The sequence below is a fragment of the Pelophylax lessonae genome (genome assembly GCF_965119305.1).
Source record: "Pelophylax lessonae genome assembly, chromosome: 3".
Taxonomy (NCBI): Eukaryota; Metazoa; Chordata; class Amphibia; order Anura; family Ranidae; genus Pelophylax; species Pelophylax lessonae.
The window spans coordinates 48,149,876-48,175,674 of record NC_138770.1 but is presented as its reverse complement, the minus strand read 5'-3'; the positions used below and the strand labels follow the sequence as shown (position 1 = coordinate 48,175,674).

General features: G+C 37.9%; 1 protein-coding gene across 1 annotated transcript in view; it reads right to left on the bottom strand.

Moving 5' to 3' along the window:
• Nucleotides 1–23,333, bottom strand: part of LOC309550304 (WAP four-disulfide core domain protein 12-like) — a gene marked incomplete at both ends in the record, with an annotated part of 43,609 nt that extends 20,276 nt beyond the window's left edge. Inside the window, one exon of the mRNA XM_082250706.1 lies at nucleotides 23,228–23,333. Coding sequence (XP_082106832.1) covers nucleotides 23,228–23,333 — 106 coding nt within the window. The remainder of the gene's footprint in view (nucleotides 1–23,227) is intronic.
• Nucleotides 23,334–25,799: the final 2,466 nt, after the last annotated feature.

Genomic DNA, 25,799 nt, shown 5'->3' with positions numbered 1-25,799 from the left:
CTCAGGCAGAGTAGTAGAATGTGTTTTGGGGTGTAGTTGCAAGTATACATGTGCTGTGTGAGAGAAATAACCTGTTAATACGGCAATTTGTAAAAAAAAAAAAAAATAAAAAAAAAAATCTTCATTTTGCAAAGCATTGTGGGAAAAAATTACAACTTCAAAAAACTCATCATGCCCCTTATTAAATACCTTGGAATGTCTACTTTCCAAAAAGGGGTCATTTGGGGGGTATTTGTACTTTCCTGACCTTTTAGTGTCTCAAGAAATGAGATAGGCCTTCAGTACATCAGGTGTGATCAAGTGTGATCAATTTTCAATGAATAGCACCATAACTTGTGGACTCTATAACTTTCACAAAGACCAAATAATATACACTTACTTGGGTTATTTTTACCAAAGATAAGTAGCAGTATAAATTTTGGCCAAAATTTGTGAAGAAAAATGACTAATTTGCAAAATTTTATGACAGAAACAAAGAAAAATGCGTTTTTTCATGATATTTTCAGTCTTTTTTTATTTATAGCACAAAAAATAAAAAACCCAGTATTGATCAAATACCATCAAAAGAAAGCTCTATTTGTGTGAAAAAAAGGACACAATTTTTGTATGGGTACAGTGTTGCATGACTGAGTAATTCTCAGTCAAAGTGTGCGAGCGCTGAAAGCTGAAAATCAGTCTGGGCAGGAAGGGGGTGAAAGTGCACTGTAGGCAAGTGGTTAAACAAATCTTATAGATTTTTTTTGACTGGGTGACTAAAATAATAGACGGTGGAGGTGCAGTAGACATTGCATATCTAGATTTTAGTAAGGCTTTTGACACTGTCCCACATAGAAGACTTATCAATAAACTGCAGTCATTGAGCATGGACTCCTATATTGTTGAGTGGATTAGGCAGTGGCTGAGTGACAGACAACAGAGGGTTGTAGTCAATGGAGAACATTCAGAACAAGGTCATGTTACCAGTAGGGTACCTCAGGGATCTGTACTGGGACCAATTTTGTTTAATATCTTATATCTCATAAGTGATATTGCAAAAGGCCTCGATGGTAAGGTTTGTCTTTTTGCTGATGACACAAAGATATGTAACAGGGTTGATGTTCCTGGAGGGAAACGCCAAATGGAAAAGGATCTAGAAAAACTAGAAGAATGGTGAGAACTCTGGCAACTGAAATTTAATGTGGATAAGTGCAAGATAATGCACCTGGGGCGTAAAAACCGAAGGGCAGAATATAGAATATTTGACACAGTCCTGACCTCAGTATCTGAGGAAAGGGATTTAGGAGTAATTATTTCAGAAGACTTAAAGGTGGGAAGACAATGTAATAGAGCAGCACGAAATGCCAGCAGAATGCTTGGATGTATAGGGAGAGGTATAAGCAGTAGAAAGAGAGAAGTGCTTATGCCGCTGTACAGAACACTGGTGAGACCTCACTTGGAGTATTGTGCGCAGTACTGGAGGCCATATCTCCAGAAGGATATAGATACTCTAGAGAGAGTTCAGAGAAGAGCTACTAAACTAGTACATGGATTGCAGGAAAAAACTTACCAGGAAAGGTTAAAGGACCTTAACATGTATAGCTTGGAAGAAAGAAGAGACAGAGGGGATATGATAGAAACTTTTAAATACATAAGATAGGGCCAGGGACTATTCATAGGATTCAGATATATTGGGCAGACTAGATGGGCCAAATGGTTCTTATCTGCCGACACATTCTATGTTTCTATGTTTCTATGTCACTATTATGCAACAAGCATGGGGCAAGTGGACTCAGATGGCAGTAAATTTGTCTGATCTGTACACCTGTTCTAGTTCAATGACACCAAAAGTATACAATCCAAGACAGGCAGGCAATTAATAGGTTTCTTTTCAACAACTACAATTTCTAAAACTGATCCTATGCAGATCAGATGCTGTCCTAAACCTGAAACCCAGAATCTGTTGTCTGACCTTCCCCTTTGAAGTCCATGGAAAGCGTGTCTCCTGCTCCTCTGCCATGGTTGATCAATAAGACAATAAGAAAGGGAGAAGGGGCGTCTAGTTTATCCATTTCATCTGTGGGCATGTGATTGTTCAGCTGGCTGTACATCTTTCTGTCTGATTGTACAAGCCCCTTTAGATCCTCCAACCATTATGTTGTATGATAGTCCACCTGACTAGGTAAACACTTAGAACCGTTTGGCGTTTGGGAGTTTATTTATTTCATTGGCCAGAATTTTTATTTATTCTGGCCATTGAAATGAATAAATGGTGTAGCGCTAAACACGCCTAGCATTTAGGCACATTTAGACACATTTATGCGTGTTTCTTTTGTGTTCAAGAGAGGAGCTTTGACTGCCTTTAAACTCTGCTGCTAAACTAAACTCTGATAATAGCCTACGTGTACATGGGCACATAGACTTTTATTGAGTTGAGTTTAGGGGCTTTGGCAAAAAAAAAAAAAAAAACGCCAAAAGCTCCTAAACATGAATTCAGGAGCAGCAGTGTGCATGAGGCTAGAGATGTCCCGAACTGTTCGCCGGCGAACAGTTCCCGGCGAACTTCACATGTTCGCGTTCGCCTCGGCGGGCGAACATATGCGATGTTGGGTCCGCCTCCTATACATCATCATTGAGCAAACTTTGACCCTGTACCTCACAGTCAGCAGACACATTCCAGCCAATCAGCATACCCTCCCTCCCAGACCCTCCCACCTCCTATAAAAAAGCAAGGGCAGCATCCATCTTAGATTCATTCTGAAGCTGCAGAGTTAGTTTAGTTAGTAGGGAGTTAGTAGGGAGAGTGCTGCTGTTGCTGCTGAATTGATAGGGAAATCATTAGCTAGGCCAGTGTTCTGTGTCCATTCCTGCTGTAAGGACAGCATCCTGACAGCACCCCAAAAAGCCCTTTTTAGGGCTGGTATTTCAGTCTGCTTTTATTTATTTTTTTTATATATATTTATCAGGCATTTTTGGAGGCAGGCATGACTTTTTTGGGATTAGTGTACCTGTGAAGTTTCAGCTCTGTAGCATGCCCAGAACCAGAAAAAAAAAGATAATGTAGGTGTAAAAGGAGGGTTCCCACCATCCCTGCTCTACTGAAAAATTATCTTTTTTTCTGGTTCTGGACATGCTACAGAGCAGAAACTTCACAGGTACACTTTTTAGACCCCCCCAGACACTAAATCACACACAAAAAAAAGTTCGTAAAAATTGTCATTTTTGATAGAGAGCCAATTATTGAAAAAAAAAAAAAACTTAAAAAAAAAAAATTCTTTGGATTTATTGTCTGGGGGGTCTAAAAAGTGTACCTGTGAAGTTTCAGCTCTGTAGCATGTCCAGAACCAGAAAAAAAATTAGAATTAGGGTTAGGGCTAGGGTTAGGGTTAGGGCTAGAGTTAGGGTCAGGGCTAAGGTTAGGGTTATTTTTAGTGCTTAGGGTTAGGGTTAGAGGGGTAGGGGTAGGGTTACTAACTCTAACCCTAAGTATCTCACCGTACCCCTATCCCCTAACACTTAACCTAACCCTAACCCTCTAACCATAACCCTAACCCTCTAACCTTAACCCTAACCCTCTAAGCCTAGCCATAAAATAACCCTAACCCTAAACCTAGCCCTAGCCCTAACCCTAATCCTAACCCTAACCCTCTAACCTTAACCCCCTAACCCTAGTCCTAACCCTAGCCCTAACCCTAACCCTAGCCCTAACCCTAATTCATATTTTTTTTCTGGTTTCCGGACATGCTACAGATCTGAAACTTCACAGATACACTTTTTAGACCCCCCCAGACACTAAATCCAAAGAAATCTCTTTTTTTTTTTCAATAATTTCTTCAATAATTGGCTCTCTTTTAAAAATGACAATTTTTAAGAACTTTTTTTGTGTGATTTGGTGTCTGGTGGGTCTAAAAAGTGTACATGTGAAGTTTCAGCTCTGTAGCATGTCCAGAACCAGAAAAAAAAATAGAATTAGGGTTAGGGCTAGGGTTAGGGTCAGGGCTAAGGTTAGGGTTATTTTTAGTGCTTAGGGTTTGAGGGTTAGGGTTAGAGGCGTAGGGGTAGGGTTACTAACTCTAACCCTAAGTATCTCACCATAACCCTAACCCTATCCCCTAACACTAAACCTAACCCTAACCCTTAAAGCCCAGTTCCTGTCCCATTTTGGTCGGTTCTGGTCTGTTTGCGGATGTTTGCGGTGCGTTAAACGGGGAGTTTGGTCTGTCACTGTGAAGCGGGCGTAACCCTTACACTACCTGATCGATACAACATCATACCTGATCGTATACACACACTGGATGTTTTAAAGCACGTTATTCCAAACAATTTAGGAATGTTAGGTGATTTATGCCCTTTATGGATTAAAACCCAATTTTCCATGGGAGTTTTGCCATGGATCCCCCTCCGGCATGCCACAGTCCAGGCGTTAGTCCCCTTGAAAAAACTTTTCCATCACTATTGTGGCCAGAAAGAGTCCCTGTGGGTTTTAAAATTCGCCTGCCTATTGAAGTCTATGGCGGTTCGCAATGTTCGCCGGTTCGCGAACATTTGCAGAAGTTTGCGTTCGCCGTTCGCGAACATTAAATTTTATGTTCGCGACATCACTACATGAGGCCTAACTCTCACACAATAGTGTCACATATATGACATCACTTTGGGATTCAAGAAATCACTTACGCGAATGATACCATTAAAAGCAATTTCTGCACTCTCCACATATCCAAATGCATAAAAAGGCATTTCTTTTAATTTTGTGCATGTTTTTGTTATGTGACACTGAAAAAAGTAATAAAGAAAATGAATACAAAAATAATAATGGTAGAAATCCAAAAATAATAATAAAAAAAGAAAAAATCTGGTAGCTTCAGGGAGGGTGGAGTTAGGTCTGATTAGGGTTAACTAAGAGTTATTAAGGCACTTAACAATACATTTCTCTTATTTTCTCTCTCTTGTTCTGTCAAATATACAATTGAGAGTGTTTTATTATATCTGTTCAACAAGTGCAAAAAAAATAAAACAGCTGTTGACCATCTATTATAGCACGGTCTTAGACTCTGGCCATCTTCTGTAGCATGTCAGCAGCCTTTGACCATCTATTAAAGTTGGGGTAATGAATTAAAATTCACCGAGGTCCGGCCAGTAAAATTTTCTTTCAGCGGTTCAAGTATCATTTAATTTTCACGTGCGCCAAATTGCATGTTTCTGCAACGCCATGCGGCTTGGTTGGCACGACTTGGAAAAAAAAGGTCGGGGACTTCTTTCTCTGTGTTTCTCGCAGGTAGTGCAGCCAATTAAAAAGAATGGGCTGATCTACCCACGACGTGTGCACCAAATGCACATCAACCCACCCAACAGTACTGTCCTCCTCTCCCCTTCACTGCAGAGTACTCTGCCCCTTTTTACATCATCCTCCCACATTACTGTCCTCAGCCCCCCCCCCATTTTACTGCCCTTGCCCCCCGACATCACTGTTCTCAGACCCCCCCAACATTACTGTCCTCAGCCCCCACACATTACAATCCTCAGCTTCCCCACTTTACAGTCATCAGCCTCCCCCCACTTTACCTTCCTCAGCCCCCCTCCCCCACTTTACTGTCCTCAGCCCCACACATTACAGTCCTCAGCCCCTCCATATTACTGTCCTCACATTGAGCTCCTTTTCACATTAGCCCCTTCACACTTGTGTCCATAGCTCCCTAAACTTCACCCCCCCTCCCTCACTGTCCTACCTTGAATAGACAAATGAGAGGACCGAAGGCACAACAGGTCTAGATGGAGGGCGGGAGCTGCAACATAGTGATTTAGTTGATATTTTACAGAAGATATATGGACAATGTGATTATCTTATAGATTGTGTGTAAAACTGACAGGCTGACTCCTATCTTTCAGGTGAAAGCATTCAGGCGGCTGCGCTGCCACCCGATTGCTCACACACACCCCTGGTACCGGTGCCCCCCCCACATGTTTTCCAGGCTCTGTTTGCCCATCTGCAGTTCTGGGGCTGACGTAATAATGGGTGCTACCGGGTGGAGGGGAGGGAGAAAAGCAGACACACATCCGCTCTCCTCTCCTTCTTGTTGTGACTCGGAAAGCAATGTGGGTCAGCATCTTAGTGTCCCCAGCTAGCATAGCCAGGAAGTAATGTTTTGCAATGCAATCTGCATTGGAAAACATTTAGTGGAGCCCAGAGGAGTCATGCAGGGTCTTTTAAAGAGAACCTATCACCTAAAAATCATCACTTTTTTTTTCAGAAAAAAAAGAGTTACACACATGTAGGAATGTAAACGTATATGTCGGGGGCACCTACATGTGAAAACGTTGATTGCGATACACGTTACATATAACTGTGCACGCTGGAGTGAGAGCAATATTTTTAGCACCAGACCTCATTTGTAACACTAAACTAATGACCTATAGGGGACTTTTGAAGTGTCACCTGTAACAAAAAAATAGGGTACTGAAGTATGTTGCCATTTCAGGGGCGCACACAAATTTAAGGTTTGACATGTTGGGTATCTGTTTACTCGATGCAATCTCATTTTTATGTTTCATCAAAAATTTGGGTAGTTTGTTGTGTTTGTTTGCCCTGATATTCACTTTTGTGTGATTTTTACTGAAATGATGCGTTTCCTAGACCTTTGCAGTAATATCATGTGTCATAAAAGAATGGAACTGGCACTATTTTATTCTCTAGGGTGTCTGATTTCAGAAAATATATATCATGTTTTGGGGTTTTATGTATTCTTCAGGCCTAAAATGATTTTTTAAACATGTGTGCAAAAATGCAAAAGAGGCTCTGGCAGCCAAAAGGTTAAAAGTAAGAATCAAAGAACATGTGCAAAATATTTTGAAGTGGTATGATAAACATAGTGTTTTAAAGATCCATAGCAGAGACCCCACTTGTCTTAAAATTTGGGTCATCGAACCCTACAAGAAACATTGGAGAGGCAAACACAACATTAGTATCCATTAAGCCAATTAGAATATAAATGGATCTTTACAATGAATACCTTAACTCATAATGGACTAAACATAGAATTCAATATAAAGTGCTTTATAATTTTAATGGCTCTAGTTTTTTGGCTTGGTTTAATTTTTAGCTTGGATTATAAAACATGTTAGCAAAGGGAGTTAATTAGGCCCTATACATCCTACTAGTTTACCCATCTCAAGCTAATTACTTGCAATGTGTGTTTTTTACTTCTTAAACATGCTCCATTAATAACATAACCTTCAAAGTCTTCATTTTAATTTTGAAGTGCATGTCCCCTTCAAATACAGTTATGAGATTAGTGGTCCCTCTAAATATTGATTTATCCATACATGATACACATAATCCCATATGGAGACATCTATTAAGACATAAAAGTGTATACAGTAAGTCTATGTAATCGTTTTAACATTAAGACACCCTGGCCCTTTAATACCCATGTGCGTGGATTATGATTATCAATTATCAATAGCAAATATTTAATTTTAATTTGTGGTCTATTTTTTATATTTTATCTACAGTAATTTTATATCTTAGGTTTTAAAAAATAAGTTTTAGCATATTTTAATTTTAGTTTATTTATAACTTGTGAAATTGGATGTATGGATGTCCGTGGTCAACATAAAGTATATTGTGTTATTATTTTATGTTGTTATTGTAAATGAGGGACACTTCAAGGGAATGGTGACCAGTGGTGGTGCGCAGTGCGCTGCGCAAAAATGTGGCCAAACTGTTAACAGTTGGAGGGGCTTAAGCAATAAAAACAATATTGGTTAACAATACCTGGGCTTTTTTGTACCTATAAACTATGCCCAGTACAATTATTATGATTATTATTATTATTATACAGGATTTATATAGCTTGCACAATGCTTTACAATATAAAGGGAGACAGAACAGCGACAACACAATTCAATACAAGAGGGTTAGGAGGACCTTGCCCCCTGCAAGCTTACAATCGAAGAGAATAAAAAAAAAATGCTCGCTTTACAGATGCAATCCTCCAAACATTTTGAGATGGGAGCAAGGGACACCTATTAGCAAAAGTATGTAGGTATAGAGAATGAAGTGTGTGCAAAGGATTGGTACGGCGCTACCTCATAGGTGATAAAGTGCTCAATGTGCAATATAAATAAATATATATATATATATATATATATTTTTTTTTTTTTTGAAAGTGCACTGATTGTGAAGTTAATTTTGTGACCAGATATCAACTACCAAGGGATGTGCATAAACATATAAAAAAGGGCTGGTGTGAAATAAATTCAATTGAGAAATAACCAAATATAAGTAGTGGATTTTATTTTTAAATAACAAACATAGGTAGTGAATTTTATTCTTTTGGATAACAAATAAAAAGTAAAAAGATAAAGGATCTGTGCTATAGTATCCTCGGTGTAGCAGCACCAGTGAAAAAGTTGTAATAAGTTCTTATCCAGTGCAGAAAACATAAACTTCCACCAAATTAATGAGCGGGTGAATGAATCAGTGGAAAATGTAAAATTTCTTAGGTTGCAACCATCCGTGTGCCCACTAGATGTCGCACCTCTCATACAACCTGTAATAGATGAATCCCGTGGGACAGATATGTTGGGGGTCTCTCCGGTGAATTCCCCCCTTAAAAGTCTCGAAGATAAGAAGGGGGAGAAGGAGGACCTCTTGGTGTAGTATAAATGGCGATTACAGGAAATGATAGTAGTGACTTACAGTTTGAGCTGTCTACGATCAGCACGAAAGGAGACCGGGAAGCTTCCGCGTTCCACGGCCCTGTCTCCGACAACCGGAAATGACGCAATGACGTAGTGACTCCACCCTACACGTTTCGTCAGAGGACGTCTGCTGGAGTGGCGTCAACATGTCGGACTCCCGGTCAATAAATAGCAATGTCATCTCCTAGCAACCAAACGGCCACCCCTGCCGCCATATTGGTACTCTCAATCAACAAGCCGGACGAGGGCCATATTAAGCCTCATGCAATGCCCGCCTGATTGAGAAGATCGGAGAGACAGCCATAATGCTCATCATTTCGTGACAGCTGATATTGATCGTTTCTTTGAACCAACGTTTTTTGTACAAATAGTGAAAATTCCTTTATTAAACAAACGAAAAAATGAAAAATAAGAAAAAAATATAAAAAAATCATAATGACTAATTTAAAAACGTTTCCATAGACTCTGTAAAAAAATTTTTTTTATAAATATCTTTTAAAGAGCCATTCCCTTGTATTGGCGTCTTTAGACAAAAAGAGTAAAAGACTAAAAAATACTAAAAAAAGGGGGGGCTAAAAAAACAACACATCCCAGGTAGGGGAGCGTGTTGTTTCTTATTAGAGTCTAAAACCTAAATTGTGATTAAAATTATATGAGACACAACAAAGGTTAAAAAAGATTATAAAAAAGTTTAAAAAAAATGGGGTTTATTTGGAGATGATATTGAGCAACTTGTTTCTGTTATATCGCACTCATATTTGGAAGAAGAACTATAGTTTATTTTTAAATGAGAAGGGATGTGGGATTCCTTTGGTTTTTCTAAAGCTTTTACTTTGGATTTTTTTATTTGGAAGGAATGTACTTCCTTATTTATATATGGATAATGTAAAATTGTATGTAGATGCTGGATGAGAAGGTCCAGAAAAAACATTTGATTTATTTAATTATTTCATTCAGGTTTTATTTGGATGGAATGTATTGTGTTGTTTATATATAAATGGAGAAACCATTTTATGCAGATGCTGGATGAGAAGGTCCAGCCAAAATATTTAATTTTTTATTTCTTTTTTTATTAAAAAAAAAAAAAATTAAAGTGTTCACATGCTAGGGCTAGGACCCGAATAGTGATGGAAATATGTGTGATTTGTGATCCCATCTATAATTTGGGACATCTATGGATACATCTTTCTTATGCCCTCACATTTTGAAGTAGGTATGTCATTGATCTGTTGTTGTTGGACAAAAAAGCTAAGAGGGAGTGACTTGTATATTAAATAGGTGACGAATGGTTATAGGGGGAGAGAATTATTTAGGACCTATTTTCATAACTCTAGAGGCTTATTTGTTATATTGTATTAAAAGGCTGGGAAGATCTTATACGTGGTATAAAAAATAGGCAAAATAAATAGATTAAAGGAACGTAATAATAAAAAATAATAATAAAAAAACATGAATGGTTTTACTAGGGTAAGACCAATAAAGGGATGACCGTTCTTATGGAGATTATTGAGGTGTGTTTGGGACAACCATTAAAAAGTTTTTACGTAAAAAGCTAAAAAATATATAAAAATTGAAATATGTACTAAAAAGATAAAAGAATAAAAAAGGGGACAAAAAAAAGGATAAAAAAAAGGGTAAAAAGGATAAAAAAGGATAAAAAAGGGGAGTAAAGAGAGGAGCCTCATGTATCCGAAATGAAACAGTTCAGGTCTATATCTGCATTTAAACCGTCAGGACGGAGGGATTTCATTTAAAAAATCCACTTTGTTTCATTTCTGGATATCATTCTTGTTTTATTACCTCCTCTCCAATCCCCCTTAATCTTGTCTATTCCGTAGAAAACTAACCCAGAGGGATCCTTTGAATGTACCTCTTTGAAGTGTCTAGAGAGGTTGTGTTTATCGAAACCCTTCTTAATATTTTTTATGTGTTCCCTTATTCTTACGAATAGGGGGCGGGTGGTCCTACTGATGTACTGAAGATGACAGGGGCACTCGATGACATAAGTCACATGTGTGCTATTGCAGGTGATAGTGTCCCTTATTTTGTATTCAATCCCTGTAGTACGAGATCTAAAACTGTTGGTCCTCCTTTGCTGGTTTCTGTTGTTTCTACAGGGTAAACACTTCCTACACCTGTAGAAACCATTAATATTTGTGGGGAGAGAAATGGTTCTTGGAGGGTTAATCACATTTTGTACTACCTTATCTTTTAATGTGGGCGCTCTCCTTTATACAAAGGAGGGTTTGCTGGGTAAAATCTTTTTCAGTACTCGATCCGCCGTAAGGATATGCCAATGTTTCTTAAAGATACTTTCTAGTTCCTTGTGTTGTCTGTTATAACCTGTAATAAAAACGAACTCATGCTTGTTTTGTCTTCCTTTTTTCTTTCCATTTTCTTTTATCAGGTTTTTTCTGTCAGTGTTTTTTACTGTATTTTTTAGGGTTTCCAAGCTGCTTTTTTTGTATCCCTTTTCAACAAATCTTTGTATTAGGAGTATCTGCTTGGGTCTCAAAGTCCTGAATGTTGCTGCAGTTTCTCCTAATACGTAATAGTTGTCCCTTCGGGATGTTTCCCAGCCATTGGGGGTGGTGGCAACTCCTGATTGGAATATATCCATTTTTGTCTGTTTTTTTAAAATATGTCTTACTTGCCAACCTACCGTTTTGCTTAAAAAGTTCCAAATCTAAAAAGGCTACTTTCTGATTGTCCCAATTTCCTGTGAAGGTAATCCCATATGCATTCGTGCTGATTTCGTCAAAGAAGTTTTGTGATGATTCCATACCTCCTCTCCATATTAAAATAATGTCATCTATATATCTTTGATAACATTTTAAATTTGGTCTTTCCACAATAAAAACAATATTGGTTAACAATACCTGGGCTTTTTTGTACCTATAAACTATGCCCAGTACAATTATTATGATTATTATTATTATTATTATTATTATACAGGATTTATATAGCTTGCACAATGCTTTACAATATAAAGGGAGACAGAACAGCGACAACACAATTCAATACAAGAGGGTTAGGAAGACCTTGCCCCCTGCAAGCTTACAATCGAAGAGAATTAAAAAAAAATGCTCGCTTTACAGATGCAATCCTCCAAACATTTTGAGATGGGAGCAAGGGACACCTATTAGCAAAAGTATGTAGGTATAGGACACACACCCTGTCACACCCCCTTAGAGGAGAATTAAATACAAAAAAAATTAGTTAAAGCCACAGGTATTTTTTTTTTTTCACCACTACCTTTATATTGACTTCTGAAATTTACAAATGCAGCAATTTATAAATTGTATGCAATGTTTAGCACTGGGAAACACTTTTTGAAAAATAAAAAAGTGCATTTTATATACAACTATATAGATCAGACTAAAATGAGGGACAAATGAGGAGGAAAGAGGGACAGAGGGACTTTGTTCTAAATCAAGTGCTTTTTTAACACTACTTTTCCTTTATATTGGCTTTTGAAATTGACAAATGCAGCAATTTAGAAATTGGATGAAAGATTTAGCATTGTTTGAAAGATAAATAGTGTATTTTTATATACAACTATATAGATCAGACCAACATGAGGGACAAACGAGGAGGAAAGAGGGACAGAGGGACTTTTTGTGAATAGTCCCTTGAAATCAGGGACAGTTGGCAGCTATGGGTTTAACCAATCATTATTATTTTTTTGCACAATTCTTCTTTAAGGGGTCTACAACAAAATGGCTGCAGTTTCATTTAATTATATGAAAGTGTAGTGTATTTAAGGACAGCATATCTGTCCGCCACTATCTCCTCAGGAAGTCAGGTGATGGTGACGTAATGCGTAGGGCATGAGCGGAAGAAGACGAGGGGTGTGACGGTAGTCACCATCACTGGGAGCGAAAGACAGACACTATATGCGGGCCCTCAGGAAATATATGAAGATAAGTTGGGTTGACCTTTTCAGGCTGGTTGTAGGAGTTTATATTTCATAGACCATTGCTAGATAGTTTGAGGTGGGATGGGGTTTGTTATTGTTAAGTGCCTGTATCCCATTGTTTCTGTCTGCCTTAGGATCAACCTATTATGGGATGTATATGTGTATGTGGATTAGCTGCTAAGAGTGTACATCTCTTTGTGTAGGGTGGCTTCTACCCACCCTACACTGATGTCTCCACAAGTGACTGGGTGGATTAAGGGATCTTGGATCGTGCTGGTACCAGGCAAGGGAAGCTTATATGGCGGACAAACTCTTCTTGAGTAAGGGGTCCATCACAAGGGGGGCGGAAGAGACGTATGAGGCAGGAAAACACTGGTACTCCTGTATTTTGTTGACTTTTTACAAGTAATTAAAGTTTAAGTGCAGTTTTAATATTTCAATAAACCATTGACATCACTAACACTACACTATGAGGAGCATTTCTGTACTTTTTCCTTAACCACTTGCCGACCACCTACCGGGGTTATGGCTGCAGCTATAACCCTGATATTTTCTTTTTCCTTAGGTGCCGGACTTTCAGATAAAAGTGATCCCGGTGGTGGATTCGCCACAGGATCATTTTTAAAAGCAGCAAGATGAGTCCCCCCCTCCTGGTGGTGGTTCCTGGGCTTATGTTACCAATCCCTGAGCCTGGGAATCTATCTGGCACCTGTGGTGCCTTGCCATAGATGGCCACTGGTCATCTCTATGCCATTGGAGGACCGGAGTGACGTCATGATGTCACTTGCCAGTTCTCAAGCATTAGCTGTTTGGTTTTTTGCTTTTAAGGGTAGAGGAGAGATTTGGGGTCTTTTAGACCCCAGATCTCTCCATAAAGAGGACCTGTCATGCTGTATTGTTATCGCAAGGGATGTCTACATTCCTTGCGATAACAATAAAAGCTATTCAACTTTTTTTTAAGAAAGGGATAGTGTAAACATTTAACCACCTCTTTCTCAAGTCTATTCTGACACTTCGCTTCTACATGTAAAAATCTTTTTTGCTAGAAAATTACTTAGAATACTCCCAAATGTTATTTTTTTTTTTGTTTATTACCAGAGACCCTATAGCATTGATGGCAACCCAGATGTTTTGGAACTACATTTCCCATGATGCTCATGCATTCTGCAGTGTAGTTGAGCATCATGGGAAATGTAGTTAATGAATGCGCGCGGGAGCCGACGGTCACGGCACGGAGCTCTGAAGGAACATCACCAGCGGCCGTTCCTTCAGAGCGCATGCGCCAGTGATGTCACTGGCTGCATTTAAGGTAAATATCTCCTAAACGGTACAAGTTTAGGAGATATTTACAGTACCTATAGGTAAGCCTTATCATAGGCTTACCTATAGGTAAAAGTTGCTTTTACTTCCCCTTTAAGCTTTAAAATTGTGCCTGCCCGTGGAATGACGGGAAACTACAGTGCTTAAAATTCTCCATAGGCGACGCTTTAAACTCCTTTACAGGTTACCGGTTTAGAGTTGCACAGGAGACCTGGTGCTAGAATTATTGTTCTCATTTTGACATTCGCGACAATACCTCACATGTGTGGTGCGATCACCGTTTACATATGCATGCGTGAGTAACGTATGCGTTCGTGTATTTGCGTGTAGACACGGTGGGACGGGGGTGCTTTAATTTTTTTTTTTAATATTTATTAATTTTATAGATTTTTTTTAACACTTTTTTTTAAATGTTTTTTTTTTTTTTGTACAAACTTTTTTTCTATCACAAGGGATGAACAACATCCCTTGTGACAGCATGAGCCGTGAAGGTCGTCTTTATGGAGAGATTTGGGGTCTATTAGACCCCAAATCTCTTCTCTGACCCCCCATGCACCCGAACAGACTGAGATTGGTCGGATCGGCTGCTTCTCTGGCCGCTGGTAGCCAAGTAGACAAAAGGGTGGAACCAAAAGTGAGGAATACTCGTTGCTCCCAGTTTCCAGAGTTACAGAGAGAGGGGAGTGACGTCAGTTCCTCTCTTTGTGTACAGGGCAGCCATCGCTTCCGGCCTCTGTGATGGGACCGGAAGCCCAGGAGAGGCGGTGGCCATTGCGGGAGGGAGGTGGGACCCCCTTGTGACACCCACAGAAGTGATCGAGTGGCTAATTAGTCACTGGATCACTTCTGCCATGCAAACAATGATACCGGGATGATGCCTGTAGGTGCACCCACCATCCCGGTATAACCACTGAACCCCAGGCGTACAGTTGCCTCCTTAGTTGGGAAGTGCTTAAAAAATGTAATAAAAAACACACATTTTTAAAGCGCCCTCATCCCCGTGTGCTCACGCACAGTAGTGAAGGCATACATAGGTCACGCCCACATATGTAAACTGTATTTGCAGCTCACATGTGAGGTCTGGACAGGAGCAATAATTCTAGCACAAGACTTGGTAACCTGTAGAACCTATCGCCTATGGAGATTTAGAAGTTCCATAGTTTGGCGCTATTCCACGAGTGCACGCACTTTTAAAGCATGACATGTTAGGTATCTATTTACTCAGCGTAACACCATCTTTCATATTACATAAATAAATCGGGGTATATATAATGTTTTTGTTTTTTTAATTCATTAAAATTTATTTTTTCAAAAACAATTACGTTTGAAAAACCGCTGTGCAAAAACTGTGTGATATAAGAAGCCCGCCGGCTCCCCGCAGTCCCAAACAAAGCAGGATTTGGCTCTGATCGGGTCTCCGATGTAGTAACCAGGAATGTCATGACATCACTTCCAGGTACTGGATCCTTAAAGGCGCCAGATTTAAAAAAAATTACAGCATTTAAAACAGCCAAACTTGGGGTTTTAAATGCTTTTAAGTGCAGAGGAGGGGTTTGGGGTCTTATAGACCCCCGATCCCTACATAAAGAGTACCTGTCACTGCATATTACTGTCACAAGGGATGTTTACATTCCTTGTGACAGCAATAAAAGTGATCAAATTTTATTAAAACATTGTTAAAAATTAAAAAAAAAAATAGGAAAAAAAAAAGTTAAAGAGCCCTCGTCGCCATGAGCTCGCGCACCAAAGAAAATGCATATGTAAGTCACGCCCACCAATGTAAATGGTGTTCAAACCACACATGTGAGGTATTGCCGCGATCGCCAGAGCGAGAGAAATAATTCTAGCCCTGGACCTCCTCTATAACTCTAAACAAGTAACCGGTAAAAACAATTTAAAGCATTGCCTATGGAGATTTTTAAGTACCGTAGTTTGACGGCATACCACGGGTGTGCGCAATTTAAACCATCCATGACATGTTAGGTATCTATTTACTCAGCGTAACATCATTTTTCACATTATACTAAAAAATTAGGCTAACTTAACTGTTTTTTTTTTTTTTTTAATTCATGAAAATATATTTAATTTCAATTGCATTTGAAAGACCGCTGCGCAAATACAGTGTGACATCAAATATTGCAACAATCCCCATTTTATTCTCTAGGGTCTCTGCTAAAAAATATATATATATATATGTATCAATATAATGGCGCTCCCTTAATAGAATACTTATTTAGAATTGTGTGCTCAACTGCTGCCATTCATTTTGGTTATCCCAAACTTTATATAATGTTTAATGTTGAGGAGCTAGCAACATACTAAATATGTGTCTAAACCAATGAGCACACCATTCAACATACAAAAATAATGTGCAAGAATAATACGCAGGAGCTGTCAATAATACAATTCTGTTATGAAAACAAAAATTGTGACACAACATATATGTGTATAAAAAGCCCACATAGAAAATAATATTGAAAAAAAGAAGGGGATTAGAAGATTACCTACATCCTTATATTATCCTATTTTTTATTTTTTCAATAATATTTTCTACATGGACTTTTTATACACAAGTATGTTGTGAATTGTAAAAATGCACATAAAAACTAGACAAAAGGCCTTCAAAAAATACAAGGCTGAGGGGTCATTGGCAGCATTCCAACATTACAAAGAATGCAATGTAAGAGCGCAATCAAGGTGGCTAAAATAGAACATGAAAGGCACATAGTGGAAGAGAGTAAAAAAAAAAAAAAAATTCTTTAAGTATATAAATAGTAAGAAAGTGAGGCCAGAAAACATTGGCCCCATAAAGGATAACGAAGGGAATCTGGCTACAAAGGACAGACAGAACACGAAGGTGCTAAATAAATTAATCTCCTCAGTCTTCACCAAAGAATCAGGGGGATACAGTACCCTAGACTGTAATGTTAAAGGTAATAACATGTCACAGGAATGGTTAACAGAAGACAGACTCAGAACTAGACTTGAAAAACTTAACACAAATAAGTCACCGGGACCAGATGGCTTACACCCGAGGGTCCTTGAAGAGCTCAGCCAGGCGATAGCCAGATCATTGTTCTTAATTTTTATGGATAGTCTACTGATGGGAATGGTACCAGCTGGTTGGAAAAAAAGCCAATGTGGTACCAATATTTAAAAAAAGGCCGAGATATATTCCTGGGAACTACAGGCCGGTCAGCCTAACATCAATAGTCGGTGGGATATTGGAGGGGATGATAAGGGACTATATACAAGACTTTGTCAGGCTTATTTGGGGAGGTTAAATTTAAAAATAGAAATGAAATGTTATATTTTGTTCTGTATAGAAATATGAAGCAATGACATCCATGTTTGTTAGGTTACTGAAAGGTTAAATATCCTTTAACAAGAAGTGCCTATTCAACAGGTTTATACAGACATGCTGTGTTGACCTAAGGTAATAAATAAATAGCCTGTTGATTGTCTTTAGATAAAGTCTAAGACACTATACCAGGATAATCTTGTCTGTGTGGTAGTCATAAACCCTGGTCAGTATTTTTTTTTTGTGTTTAGACCCATTTAAAAAAATAAGATTTAAAGATATATTATAATCCTATGTAAAAGAATATTAACAATGAAGTATATATATATGAATAACATACATAGATGTGTAGGAAAACGTTAAATATGATATTTTGTTTCATTAACTTATTTTGATGACTCATCATTGCAGGTTAGAAAGATTTCAGTAAATTTTCGTAATTGGTATAATATCATAAAACTGTTTTTGGCCTTGCCTGAAGTCTGGTCTAGAAGGTCGGGGATTATAGGCTCTTTGTCAACATAAGGTTCAAAGTTTAATTGTTATATTCTATATACTGAATATAAGAGTAATACAATACTGCCCCTAGTGATTGTTTCATTTTAATTGCAGTCATTGATTATAGAAATCAGATCCTTCTAGTGACGTAGAATTTATATGATAATGAGATCCCCACCCACACTGCTGGGGGCATAAAAGGTTCTTGTCAACTAGAGGGGGGAGGAAGGACAGAGGACTGGAGAGATCGTAAGAAAAGTCAGATGCTCTGAGACACTGAGGGTGACATTTGACCCTGTAAGCCAAGACAGCATGACATCTCAGATAATAGATTTGGCTGGTAAAGTATATTCCTATTTTTACTACAAACAGTTTGATCTGCTTTAATTAGATACACCTAACTGATCCATCATTGAAACTGTTAGTATCAAGATTTGAATTTGGGACCATTCTAACTGCAGTATGATTGGTTTAATTTTCTTTTCTTGAAATTGCAAGCAATTTTGGCTTTAGTATATGGTTCAGTTGTGATGTATTCTTTATGGTAGATTAACTAAATAGAAACATATTTTACAACAAACTAATCTGGATTTTTTGAGGCGTGGTGCAACAATGTTGATCCATGCAACTTTATTTAAAACATAGGAATTGAACATCTGTTAGATGAGAGAAAAATCACGTGTCACATCTGTCATGTTGGTTGCCATATTTTATGTCTTTCTGGTAGACTATTAATCATCCTCTAAAAAGTCTTTGGTTATGATCATTTTATCATTCTAAGACAAAATTCTTTGATTTCATTCTCATATTACCTGTGTGATTTGTTTCATTGTATTTTATTCTAACTTCGTGTTTATCACCAATTATATTTTCTTGACATTTTATCTTGCACTTAAGTATTCAATAAATATATATATTTTTGCACAGAAATTGTATGATCCTTATCTTCAGTTTAGTGTCACTTAAAACGATCTTGCATTTTGTTGATTTATGGAAATAAGTTCAGAATCTCCTACTTGCAGATCTTTGCTTATTTGCATAGATAGACACTGTTATATCAGAGCAGTATAAACATTCTGACAACTTTAGTAGTGAGAATGGTATTATTAGTAGTAATCAGCATGGATTCGTGAAAAATCGTTCTTGCCAAACCAATCTTTTAACCTTCTATGAAGAAGCGAGATGCCATATAGATAAAAGAAGGCCAGTGGATGTGGTGTATCTGGATTTTGCAAAAGCATTTGATACAATTTCCCCACAAAAGTTTACTGTACAAACTAAGGTTTGTAGGTATGGACCATAGAGTGGGTACCTGGATAAAAAACTGTCTTCTGGGGGCGAATCCAAAGGGTGGCTCGCTGCCGATACCATGTGGCCCCCATGACAAATCACAGCAGGTCACAGTTGCACATAATGATAGGCTTCCTTTCATGCCATCCATTGTGTACAATTGTGTTGCTAGCTGTGATTGGTCGATTTGATCACATGGTACAAACAGGGCCAATAAAAGCATATCTGTACCATATGATAAGCATTGACCAATCACAGCTAATGACAACAAAGCAGACTGAATGATTCAGTTTCATTCAGGAAAATGCTCGTTTATAGCAATGTAATTCATTGCTATAAGCAAACATAATGTGTTAAAAAAAAAAAAAAAATCCCGATTACTTCCCCAGAGTAGCACAATCTTACTATGGTAACATTTTATTGCTCTGGTCACAGTGTGTTTAAAAAAAAAAAAATAAAATGTAAAAAAAAATAAAAAAATTTAATAAAAAATTAAAAAAATAATAATAACTTTTTATTTTTCTGTCACCAGTCAGTGTCCCTGATCACCACCACACCAGTTATATAATTATACTGTACTGCACTGGTGACAGTATGTAAAAAAAAAAAAAAAAGTGAATTTTTGTTTTAACTTCTCAATTTTCCAAAACAATGATAACAAAAAATCCCAACTGGAAAAAAAAACCTGCCTTGCCTCCTATTAAATACCCTGGACTTTCCAAAAAGATGTAATTTGGGGGGTATTTGTACTGTCCTGGCATTTCAGGATCGATCGATTTTCAGATATATACCATAGTTTGTGGACTGTCTAACTTTCACACAGACTAAATAATATACATTTGTTTCATCATTTATAATCACCATTATTTCACTCTTCTAACATTTTCACATGGTGTTCACTCTTTTAATCACCCTTCACACCATCCAGGTTTTTCTTTTAGACCTGGGTGTTTCCATTGGTTCTTTTTCCAATCCTCATTCATTTCATATGGTAACCCCTAATCTTCTTACAATTGATCTAGGTGGTTCTAGATTATACATATCTCCTGATCCCCCTCCTCCCACTCACCAGCATAACCTCCCCCGTTAGCCTTCTGGTTTGGACGGACTATGAGATTATATATGCGGTAAGATTTTCCTACCCATACTCCTTTCTTTTCTTTTGATACATAGTGAATAATTACGCTATTATCACTACCCACAATATTTGGCCTTCCTTAGGATTGGACCGCTCCCATGTCCGCCAGGGGGGATACTTACTCTAATTGCGATCCTGGGTCTGTCCTTTTTGGTTCAGGATTGGTCCAGTTGTAGGTGGGTGTTATGGCTTCTGATGTGCCTCCCCTTTTGACCCCTACATCTCAAATGAATATGTATGCATTAAATGTACTATGTTGTATGTGCCATTTTGTTTTATTCATAATCTTTTTTCTGTTTTATTTTTTGGTAGCATTTGTGATGTCCCTTATCTGTGTATATGCCCCTGAAGAAGCGGTTACCCGCGAAACATGTTGGGCCAGTGTATGGACATCAATGTTCATCACCACATCAAACCTATGTTACCCCCTGGGTTACTGTGCATGCTACCTTCAATATTGTCATACAGTATTTATGGTTTTTTATACAGTATTTGTTTATATGTTATGGTTTCTTTCAATAAAGAAATAAATAAATGTTTTTACTTCATATGTACTTTGATTATTGGTCCAATGACGGTATCCCATTTAAAAGTCCCCCTGCCCCTCCTTGTTCAATTTTTTATTTATTCAAAATTGGGACGTGGATACCTTTATTCTAATATCCATCTAGGATATACTTCCATGTTGGAGCTTGTCTTATTTATACATTTGTTTGAGTTATTTTCACCAAAGAAATTTAGCAGAATACATTTTGGGCTAAATTCACGAAGAACAGTTATTTATTTGCAAAATTTTATAACAGAAACAAATAATTTTTTTTTCAAAATTTTCAGTCTTTTTTTGTTTATTTTGCGAAAAAATAAAAAAAAAACCCAGTGGGGATTATATAAAACCGAAAAAAAAAATCTCTATTTGTGCGAACAAAATGATCAACATTTAGTTTGGGTACAGTGTTGTATGACCGCGCAATTGTCATTCATAGTGTGACAGCACCAAAAGCTGAAAATGGGCCTAGGCAGGAAGGGGAGTAAAAGTGCCCAATATTGAAGTGGTTAAGTGTGGCCCTTGATGGTGTCGATGGGTAGTTAAGACCCCTTATATCAAGTAAGGTGACCCTCACTGTTCTAAATCTTTCCCATCTCTATCAAGAACAAAATAAAAAAATACTGGAAGAGGTTTTGCACCCGTTCTCATTGATGATTGATGAGTATATAAATTGCACAACTCTCTTTAGAAAAATAATAGGTTTGTTTACATTTTAATTGCTATATTAACCACTTGACCTCCAGAAGGTTTTACCCCCTTCATGACCAGACCATTTTTGGCTATTCAGTATGTGCTATTTTAAGAGGCAATTGCACGGTCATCCAACACTGTACTTGTACCCAAATTAAATTTATATCATTTTTTTCACACAAATAAAGCTTTCTTTTGGTGGTATTTTATCACCACGGGATTTTATAGTTTTTATAATATATAAACAAAAAAAGACCGAAAATTTAAAAAAAAAAAGATATTTTCTACTTTCTGGTATAAAAAACAATCAAAAAAAAAATCCAATAAAAAAAATCTAATTTTCTTCATGCATTTAGGAAATGTCTTTGGTAAAAAAAAAAAAATAGAATATTAATTGGTTTGTGTGGAAGTTATAGTGTCTACAAACTACATTGATGATTGATGATTGATGAGTATATAAATTGCACAACTCTCTTTAGAAATATAATAGGTTTGTTTACATTTCAATTGCTATATTAACCACTTGACCTCCAGAAGGTTTTACCCCCTTCATGACCAGACCATTTTTGGCTATTCAGTATGTGCTACTTTAATAGGCAATTGCACAGTCATCAAAAACCATACCCAAATTAAGTTTATATCATTTTCTTTCACACAAATAAAGATTTTTTTTTGTTGGTATTTTATCACCACGGGATTTTATAGTTTTTATAATACAGGTATATAAACAAAAAAAAAAAAAAGACTGAAAATGAAAAAAAAAAAAAAAAGATATTTTCTACTTTCTGGTATAAAAAACAAAATAAAAAAACAAAATTAAATATTCAATAAAAAACAAACAAAAAAAAATAGAATTTCTTTATGCATTTAGGTCATAATCTATTCCCCTACAGGTCTTTGCTAAAAAAAAAAAAAAAAAATTATATATATATATATATATATATATATATATATATATATATATATATATATATAAATTGGTTTGTAAAGAAGTTGTAGTGTCTACAAACTATGGTATATTAATTGGTTTGTAAAGCAGTTATAGTGTCTACAAACTATGGTATATATACTGGAAATTATGCTGATTATATAATGGCGGTGATCAGCGGCTTATAGTGAGACTGTGATAGTGTAGAGGGCAATTGGGTGCTAACTCATGCTAGCTGGGAGGGTCGCTAACTGACGCTGACATCGCTAGCGACACTAATACAGTGATCAGTGATAATATTGCACACTGACACTGTACTAATGACACTGGCTGGAAATGGGTTAACATCAAGGGGCAATCAAGGGGTTACAAAGTGTAATGTGTGCTGCTTTTATTATTAATTAATATTATTATTATTAATATTATTCAGGAATCAGGATTTATATAGTGCCAACAGTTTGTTCAGCGCTTTACAACGTTAGTGCAAACACTGCAGTTACGATACAATTTAATACAGAAGGAATCAGAGGGCTCTGCTTGTTAGAGCTTACAATCTAGAAGATTACTAACTTCTACTAACAGATCTGGCTGATTTTTTCCAGGGAGAAGAAACAAGCAGATCCCTGTTCAGTCAGTATACACAGAGTTCTGTGTGTTTGTAAACACAGATTTCTGGCCGTGATTGGACACAGCTGATCAGCAGGTTTCAACCAAAATGACTGGCTGAAACCTGATGCCTAACTCATGGTGTGTCCAATCACAGCACGGGTCACCAGTGAAAACCAGGAAGCACAGTGCGGTGTACGGGTACATTGCTGTGCCGCCCGCTCGCAGTACATCTACTGTGAGGGAGTCAGCAAGAGATTAATCTATCCAAGAAGTCTACATCACCTGTATTTTACAATATTTTGAATACTTACCCAAAGCTTGTTTATCCACGGCGGGGTCTACAGTGGTTAGATTGACGGCAGTGGCTCCTGCACAGAACAGGAGGAGTAGCAGGAGGGATCCGGTCTCTGGAGACATCTTCAATTTCTAGATATCTCTCTGAGAAGTCAATGAGATGAGGAGGCTTTTATATAGATCGAATGAGGAAGAATGGTGGGAGGCACTAGAAACAGGGAAGAACCTTACACAATGGATGATTGCAAAAGACGCCACTTAGAAACATTCTGATTGCAAAACTGGGTGTCTATATAGATATAGGTGAATTTAATTGGCCTTGGACTTTTATATGGAAGAATGAAGGGAGACACTGAGAACAGGGAAGAACCTGCTCCTATACAATAGATGATTGCAAAAGAAGACTCTTCTTAAGAACTTTACCATGGTGGAACATACAGTACTTGGCCTTGGGGCTTTTATATAGACTGAATGAGGTAGAAGGAAGGGAGGCACCAGGGACAGGGAAGAACCTTACACAATGGATGATTGCAAAAGAAAAAGCTTCACACATACTTTGCCACTTGGAAAAATTCTGATTGCATAACTGGGTCTCTATAGTGACATAGGCAAATTTATTTGGCCTTGGGCTTTTATATGGAATAAGGAACGGAGGCACTGAGAATGGGGAAGAACCTGCTTCTATGCAATAGAAGATTGCAAAAGAAGACTCTTCTTATGCACTTTACCATGGTGGAACATATAGTACTTGGCCTTAGGCTTTTATATAGACCGAATGAGGTAGAAGGAAGGGAGGCACCAGGGACAGGGTAGAACCTGCCTCCATACAAAGGATGAGTGAAAAGAAAAAGCTCCTTACAGAGTTTGCCAATTGGAAAAAGTCTTATTGCATAACTGGGTCCCTATGACCACTTAAGGACTGAGCACATTTCCGACACATGTTGTTTATTAATTAAAATCAGTATTTTTTGCTAGAAATTTACTTAAAACACCCAAAAATTATATATATATTTTTTTTAGCAAAGACTCTGGAGAATAAAATGGCATTCATTGCAATATTTTTTGTCACGCGGTATTTGCGCAGTGGTCTTTCAAACGTCATTTTTCTGGAAAAATTATATTTCACTGCATTTAGAAAAAACTAAACAGTAAAGTTAGCCCATTTTTTTTGTATAATGTGAAAGATGATGTAACGTCGAGTAAATAGATACCCAACATGTTATGGTTTAAAATTGCGCACACCCGCTGAATAGCAAAAAACTACAGTCAATGAAAATCTCCATAGGTGACGCTTTAACATTTTTTTATCGGTTACCAGTTTAGAGTAACAGAGTACCTCTATTTTTTTAAATGTTTGCTCTCGTTCTGGCCATCGCAGCGATACCTCACATGTGTGGTTTGAACAGCGATTTAATTTGCCGGTGCGACTTCTGTATACGTTTTCTTTCATGCGTGAGCTCACGGCGACGGGGGGCGGTTACATTTTTTTTTCCTATTTATTTATTTTTACATTTTTTTCATTTTAGCACAGTTTTTAACCACTTTACCACCGCTTACATGGACACTACTGCGGCAGTGTGGCACGATCCCGTCCAGCGACGTAGACCTACGTCGGGCGCGATCACGGCTCCCATAATGCGCTCCTGCGCACTGCGGGAGCCGATTCTGGTCGGATTCGGTAGGGAACCGATCAATCACTAGAAACTGACCAATGATTTTTGGTCAGTATCTGGTGATCGGTTCCAGCCAATGGTAGTCTGTCCCCTGCCTGTGTAATGTAAACACAGGCAGGGGAAGTGATGTCACTGTCCCTTCTGGAGCCCTTTCGGTTTCAGGAGAAGACAGAGACACATCAAAAACGTGAGCTTCCACCAACACTACACTGACACACCTCACATAGGCACATTTAACCCCTTGATCACCTCTGATCACCCCCAAACCCCTCACAGTGAACACTATATACAGTGGTATACAGATATTTTACTGATCACTGTATAAGTGTCACTTGTGAGCCTAATTTGCTCTTGCGCTAGGCCCAAATAGGGTTAGGGCACCCGCCACCTATCCCCTAATAAAGTTTTAACCCCTTGATCACCCCCAGTTAACCCCTTTACTCCCTATTACTCTGTGCACTAAATACAGTATATAGGTAAATACTGATCACTGTATTTAGTGTCACTAGTGACCCTAATTTGCGCTTGCGCTAAGCCCAGATAGGGTTAGGGCACCTGCCACCTATCCCCTAATAAACTTTTAACCCCTTCACTCCCTATCACACATTGCACTAATATATACAGTATATCAGATAACTACTGATCACTGTATTAGTGTCACTTGTGACCCTAATTTGCGCTTGCGCTAAGCCCAAATAGGTTTAGGCCACCCGCTATCTATCCCCTATAAAGGTTTAACCCCTTGATCTCCCCCAGTTAACCCCTTCACTCCCTATCACACAGTGCACTAATATATACAGTATATCAGATAACTACTGATCACTGTATTTAGTGTCACTTGTGACCCTAATTTGCGCTAAGCCCAAATAGGTTTAGGCCGCCCGCCATCTATCCCCTATAAAGGTTTAACCCCTTG